At 33.2% G+C, this 7961-nt stretch overlaps 1 protein-coding gene and 1 pseudogene across 1 annotated transcript; one reads left to right on the forward strand and one right to left on the reverse strand.

Moving 5' to 3' along the window:
- Positions 1-6: 6 nt before the first annotated feature.
- On the forward strand, positions 7-3173 carry LOC107024269 (annotated as a pseudogene).
- Positions 3174-3471: 298 nt separating this feature from the next.
- LOC107024996 lies at positions 3472-6281 on the reverse strand. Its single transcript, XM_015225885.1, has 3 exons — positions 6059-6281; positions 5707-5923; positions 3472-5518 (listed from the first exon to the last, which is right to left on the reverse strand). The coding sequence occupies exons 1-3, from the start codon at positions 6279-6281 to the stop codon at positions 3472-3474; spliced, it is 2487 nt and encodes an 828-aa protein (XP_015081371.1).
- Between the last annotated feature and the right edge of the window lie 1680 nt (positions 6282-7961).

A 7961-nucleotide genomic window follows, 5' to 3' on the forward strand; every position in this document is an offset into this window, starting at 1 on the left:
ACCGTCCTCAGACCTCAGGTAATAGCACAAAGGGACATCGAAAATAATTTTCTTGCTTGTTTACCTAGGGGTCCACGTGCTACTAGATGGTTTGCACATTTTAGTTGGACTGATACCACTAAGCATGTGTTGAAAGTTTTTAGGGATGCACTTGATTCCATGACAGAGGATCAGGTATGATGTTATACTGTTTTTCTTTAAAAAAATTATGTATATATTGTAGTTGAAACTCATGTATTTTTCTTTATGTAGTTTATTTGGGAACCATATTCGGATGACTTAATTGAGAGTCTTCCTGATTATTGTCGAATTGACGAGACATATGGCGTGTAAGAGCTCCAATTTTTTGTTGGGATATCGTTGAGGTTCACTTGCCTGATCGAGTTATGAGACAATTTGGATTAAAACAAACGATACCAACTCCATTTCTATTTGACGCCACACATTTTCACCATGATCGTAGGGGCAGACGAAATACAAATTGGTACTTGGAGCATGCACAATGGTTGCCTCTTTGGAACCAATGACTTCAATATGTTTGTGATGCTCCGGTCAATCGTGAACCACTTCGATATGACGACCCTTACCTTATTTGGTTTAGACGCATTACTCGTCTTGTTATTGGTAATCCTACTCAGCGTCCTCAACAACAAGAAGGTTATGTGCCCAATTCAACGGCATATGAAACAATGGTATGTATTAGATTTAGTGTGTTTGTGATTTATCTTTTGAGTATAATATTGCTTCTTCTCGAAAAACGTTACTTGGAAAATTGTTACCTATGTTTTTTCTTAAAAAATATAAAATAAGTGCTTTAGTTTGATCTTTGTTTGAGCATCTGTTAGAAAAAAGAATGGAAAATGTTTGTAAGAAAAAAAATTGATCTTTGTGTAGGTGCGTCATATTCATTCCATGGTTGATAGAGCAAAAGCCCTTGGTGATCAGCCATCAATGGAGGATTTATACATATTTCGTGCAATGGTCCGAAATGAAGGAGAAAAGTGCTTGACATATGTGCACGAGGCTGCTAGGATTAATGTACAAGCCGATTATAGAAGAGATGAGGTACATGATGATCATTTACATCATCCGGTTCGTAGGCGAGGAAAAGGTGGTGTTGCCGGTAGGAGGGCTCGTGCTGTTGAGAAAGGACGAGCACCTATTGAAATGGATGAACCAGTCTCCGAAGATGATCACACAACTTGTGATTTTGGTTCCATTTCAAGGGGCCAAACTCAAGAATTCACTCCCGGGGCATCAGGTATGACATATCAACCAACAAATACTGATATTGTTCCATACATGGCATCACAAATATTAAGGAATTCTAGTCTTTCATCACTTGAGAATGTATTTGGTGGTTCTCGACCTCAACATTTTGAGAATGCCCCCAACTTTAATTAATCACCTGGGCTGCCAATGTCCATTGAGACCCCTGGTGTTGTTAATCATTTAGAGGACTCCAACAATGAAGTGGAGAATGCAAACGAATGTGGTGAACCATCAGCGAAGGAGAAGCGTAGGATTTTTCCTAAGCGTTGTGGGACTGGTACTATTAACATCTTTATTTTATTTTTTTGACATAAATGCTCCTCTGTTTAGTCGAACAACTGAAAATTATTCTTGTTTGTCAGGGAGTCACTATCTTTACCAGCATGGCAAAAAAAAAACAAGCAACGAGAAACAAAGAACTGTAATTGAGAGGTTTCAGGTATCCAAATTTGGTACTCCTTGTTAAATTATTGTTTTTTCCATGTTTTGGAGTATGAGGAAATTTAGTGTTTTGTGTGTGTCTAAGGAATCAATCATATTTTCTTACAATGACAGTTCTCTTTTGGTTTTGAAACATTAATTACAGTCTTGTCTTTGCAAATTGATTTTCTTTGAGAAGTTCAGGCTTGTTATCAATCTGAAAAAAAACAAAAGACACCAACTTTTCTTGAATCTGAAGGGACAGTGATTCTGGATGTTTGAGTTTTTTTAAGCTTCTGAGATGGTGAAAGGTAGATAAAAAGTTGGGTTTTTTTTAATGAGTTGTTGAGATGATTTGTTCATTTGGTGAAGTTGAGTCACAAAGATGGGTTTCTACGCATACCCATCTGAAAAGTTCTTGGATTCTAAGTTGTCCTGTTTTCCATATCTGGTCTGCTTCATTTGCTAGTTAGGTTTCTTATCAAACACCCTTCTTCTTCAGCATCATCTCAATCTAATGGACATCCTGAAGTTTCTAGTTCAGATGCTTTGCAAAGACAGTTACAACAGTTATTCCATTTACATGATTCTGGTTTGGATCAAGCAATTATTGATGCATTTCCTGTCTTTTTGCCTGTCTTCTACAAGGATTAGTTGAAACAGTGATATGTATCAAGCATTTATTGATGCATCTCTGGCATTTTACTGCTTGAACTCCATCTAGACTTTTCAACAACAGGGCAGAAGGTCTGGTTCTCGTCATCGAGTGCATCATCTTGTATAATTTTTTTGGAAGATACATCTGATTCCACCTCACTTGTGTTCCTTGTATTTGCATCCTTCGTACCTGTCAAACATCCCATACAGAAAATAAAGATAAATACCAGAATTTCACGATGGCAGCAAGTTCAAAATGTGACTACTAAAGATGAATACCTCCATCAGAGTGGTTATCATGAGAAATTTTCTTCTCTTTGTTTTTATGTCTCCTCTTCTCTACACTGCAGATGGAATCTAAAGGATATACTAAAAATTTCATGGGAAAGATGAAAAGTTTAATTAGTTACACCCTCTGCATATATTTGAAGCAGATGAATTGCTGCTTCTTATATTATAAATAGGCATGCATAATATATAAATATATCGTTTGACTTAATTTTAGCTGATATTTATATTCTTTAATTTTGAGATTCTTGGTGAATGTAACTCATCAAAGTTTTTTTAATCATTTTTTCTTAGGTTGATGCAGCTTGTTGATATTCTGGATAACCCTTGGTGAATAGTAGAGATATTTTGTGAAGAATGAAGCTACTAGTCATTATTTTGTAAAGCAACATGATCTATGAATACATGAATGTTTCAATTATTTTCTATTTAGTTTGTGTTTTTCAAGTATTCCATAATGTAACTTCAAGTTTGTGAAAAGTGATAGATAACTTTATGCACTAATAATTGAAAAATGAAATTTTGTTCGGAAATCACCAAGGTTGGCAGCTTGGGAATCACCAAGGTTGGCAACAAATATGAAATTTTGAATTATTTGAGTATTAGTAATGTGAGAATTTTTAAGTTAAGTTAGTTTTTTCCTCTAAGATTCTAAGCTTATGTAGTAGATAACTTTATGCACTAATAATTGAAAGGAAATTAATATAAATGGAAATTTGGAAATTAACATTAATAATTTTCCTTTATTAGCAATCTGGAAAAATTCACATTACATTAGATAACATAAAGAAAATTAACACCATTAGACATTGACCCACAATTATTCACTTAAATTTAATTACGATTGGGACATTGACGCCTATCATGTCCTGTCTGCCTGCATAATCCACAAGCTCGCTCATACACTGTAGAACTACGATCCATTTCATTATGTATTCTAGTTGTCCTTGGCCGATTAGGACGACGATAGAATTCATTACTTCTCATTGTAAAACTTGGAGATGGCCAATATGACTCATGACCAATTGGTGAGAATGACCCAGAATATGTTGCAACATAATTCTCTATTGTGAAATGCTCGCTAACAAAATTTCTAGCTAGCCCTCCCATTCTATCAGTTACCTTCATGACATGTGAACACGGGAAGTGCAGATTAACCCATTTTCCACAATCACATTTTCTTTCATTTAGTGAAACACAATGAGGATTACCACCAGTACCATCAACTTGTATAGATCTAACCTCGTATACTCCTGTGGGTATATTCCAATCAAAAACAAAGTGCCTCTTTGAACTTTCATAATTCTTCTCCCACTTTATTTTGAACCTCCCGGTCCATAATTCATTTTGCTCTGCAAGTTGGTGTGCTATTTGAGACCTACGGGTATACCGTTCAATAGTTTGCTCCAATGAAAGTCTAATCATAGCAGTGACAGGCAAACCTCGTGCTTTTTTCAACACTCCATTGAATGACTCTGAAAGATTTGTTGTCAACACTCCCCATCTTTTTCCATCATCATGGCTAACAGTCCATTTATCCAAGGGAATTTCCATGAGGTATGCATATGCTTCGATATTTTCTTCTTTAATTTGCCACATCATGGACTCAAACTTCCTTACTTGATGGGCTGAAGCAGCCCTCCACATCAATCTGCTAAGGTCCTTGTTTGGAAATTTAGATTGAAAGTTGCTCTTAAGATGTCTTATGCAAAACCGATGGAAGACTCGAGGCTCTTGAAATCGCCGCAACTCCTGCAAACTAGTCAAGATTCCTTTTGCCCTATCAGATATAACACATACATTTTGTCTACTTTTTATCACATGTGCACTCAAATTTCTAAAAAACCATTTCCATGCCTCTTTTGATTCTTTGTCTACAATAGCAAACGCTAAAGGGAGAATGTTATCATTTCCATCAATTCCAACAGCAATTAATAATTTGATCTCATATTTTCCATAAATATGAGTTCCATCTACTGAAATAACTGGGCGACATGTTTGGAATCCATCAATGCATGGCTTGAAAGCCCAAAATACAAATTTAAAAGTTTTTACCTCCGATGAACTCATAGACTCTTCGTGTTTCCATTCCACAATTGTTCCATGGTTAAAGTGTTGAAAAGCTGCAAAAAATTTAGGTAGGTCACTAAATGATTTCTCAAAGTCACCATATACCAATTCAAATGCGCGTTGACGTCCAAGCCATGCTTTTCTATATGTCACTTGGTGACCAAAATTTTCATGAACCTTTGAAATGACATCTACCACCAAGAACTTAGGATTTTTTCTAATTTGATTTAGAAGTAGTGATGCAATCAAATTGGTATTTAGGTTGGCGTGACCGCTAGAAAGCCCCTCAGTCTCACATCTATGGTTTTCAACATATTTTCCTATCTTCCAAAATTTATCTCCAACTTGTCGTCCTCGAAGAAACCACATGCAACCCAATAAATTATAAAACTTACATCTCACAACCCATAGACTTTTGGTAGATGTTACCACCTTGAACTCCTTATTTTTGTGCAAACTCCAAATCGTTACAGCCATTTTCAACTTTTCTTTACTACTAAAAAGCATACCTTTTTTTAAATCTTTTTTTGCTTGCTCAGACCAAACTGAACAACATTCCATCTCAGATTCACATGTAGACATGAAAATGTCTTCCTCATTCTCTAATGTCCTGAAATAGGGTATGTCATGAGACACACCCTGATCATGATTATGAAGATTTACACCATTTTGAGAAAAATCTCTAATATCATCGATATCTTCATCAGGTTCACTTTCATCACCATCTTTCGGAGGTTCATCTTCCTCCGAACTTTCATCACTAATTTCAGCATTTACATCATTATATAGATCAACGTTGATATCAATATCTCTGTAAAAAAAATATTAGTCAAATTCTAGCAAAATTATAAATATACAAGCTTGTTTTAAAAGCGATAATAAATATTCTAAAATATTATTTCTTCTATTTATAAGAGATAATTTGTGTATACTGACAAAAAAAATTATCTTATTAAATTGTTAGACTAAAATTTAATAAAATAAAGATTTGTTGTTTACCTAGCCTCATATTCCATGTGACTATTATCAATATGCATTTGACTACTTGAGCCTTCACCAAATGATCGATGATCATGCATCAACAATTGTTGAAATGGTGGTTGAACAATCGGTTCTACAAAATGAGGTTGATTGATCGTGGTAAGGCCATAATTTTGAGCCAACAAATTCATGTGATAACCATGATGACCACTAACTTGAAATGCAACATTTTGATCTGTCGATACAGTCTTCACATACATCTCCAAAACATTTATATCAATCTTATCCGCAAATTTTTGAGGTATGAAAAGAAATTATAACAAAGATTGGTCATTCTCAATTTTAAACTCAATGAACCTTGTATTGTTACCTTGAATTGAACATGGATATTTTCCAGAAATATCCATATGAATATTTTCACTATATGTTCCCATTTTCTCATGCAACAATCCAACCAATTCAACATAGGTAGTTGAAGTCGACATGCTAATAATCGTTCTAGCACATTCAGTATACCTAAATCCGTTCATATCCGTAATTATTTCTCCACCCCAATACAAAGCAACCATCACATTATGTTCAAAGCTCGTCATCTTAATCCTACACATAAAGATAAAATATTTTTTAAAACAATATTATTAAATTAGAAAGATAATTTTAAAGCTATAATAAGAACATAACAAAGGATAAACTTCACTTATTTAATTCATACCTGATGAAATTTTGTGAATATTATTTTTAAAATGGACCACACAAGGAAAAATTTTGCTGAATTATATTTGAATATGCAAAATATTACAACAACATTTATTTATAGTCACTTTGGTCAGTTTGAAAAATGGAGGAATATGACTTTAACAGAGTGTTGTAATTGATAGCAACGTTTTTAAGGTAAAACGTCACTATGAGTAACGTTTTATAGCTAAATATATTCTAAATTTGCAGAAGTCGAAGGCCCGTGATTGGATTCTTAAGAAACGGGAGTCAAAGTAACATTTTAGGTGTAAAACGTTACTCATAGTAACGTTTTACAGTTGAATGATTTGACTCCGCCTTTGCAGGATTGGAGTCAGTGGCCCGTGATTGGATTCTCCAAAAACGTACTCTTGAGTAACGTTTTACACCTAAAACGTTACTCACAGTTACGTTTATGCGTTTAACGTCGCCAACCCGTTAACTTTTTGTCCGTTGAATTTTTATAATGAAAATATCCTAAAACGTTACCATAAAGTACGTTTATACTAGTTTTGTGAAAAAAGTTAAAAACATATTATTTTGGTGAATTGGTTTTAAAAATAGCTCATTTTGGTCAAAACTTCTAGATAAATGTATTACTTCAATGAAGAACATTTGAGACAAATAATAATTATGGAAGAACTTGATCAAGATGAAGTTTACGTTGAGACTTGGTGAAGTTTTGTTTAAATTTTATATGACTAATTAATTGAAATCAATAAAATATAATTACCTCTTTATTTGAACTATATTTGAAACTTACAAGTAAGACGGTGCAAAATTGAATTGAATGATTAATAACTCTAGTTATATTTAGTTGCAAGAAAAGTATATTTTGACGTTGCTAAAGATTATTATTGCTGCAACAATTTTAACCCATGGTAAAAAATAATTATAAGCTACAAAATTTTAACACAATGATATATTTGTGGCTATATCATCTCGTCATAACAAATAATTATAGCTACTCAACCAATTATTGTCATCACTTTTTAGTACGCAACAAAAAGATTTACTTCGCCATAATATTTTATTTAATTAAATTTGATTGATAAAATAAATATCATTAATACCAAAAAAGTTCAATATGTGACACAAAAAGAATTAGCTACCAAATTTTATTAAAGCAATAAATCTATAACTATATCATTACCTTTTGCCACATTGTTTAACAACTCGAAGCAAAAATATTTATTTAGATATAGTAATTTATTTTGGTTATTTATTATGGCTAAAAGGTTATTATTGCTATGGTAAGTTTCAACTGGTGGCAGAAATTAATAACTAGCTATATAATTTTATTATACCAAAATACTTATGGCTATACCATTTAAAAAATGTTAACCAGCTACAAATTTGAATTGTAGCTATAAAGTTGTAGCTATTGATATAATTATTGCCACAATTATTAGCAATTGTAACAAAAATGAGGATTTAACTTTTTCAAACTAATTTTTGTGGCTAAGAAAATTTACGAAATTTTAAATAGCTATAAAATTAAAACTTTTGTAGCTGTTACTAAACAATAGCCACAATAT

Source organism: Solanum pennellii, chromosome 7 (assembly GCF_001406875.1).
Source record: "Solanum pennellii chromosome 7, SPENNV200".
NCBI classification, from domain to species: Eukaryota; Viridiplantae; Streptophyta; class Magnoliopsida; order Solanales; family Solanaceae; genus Solanum; species Solanum pennellii.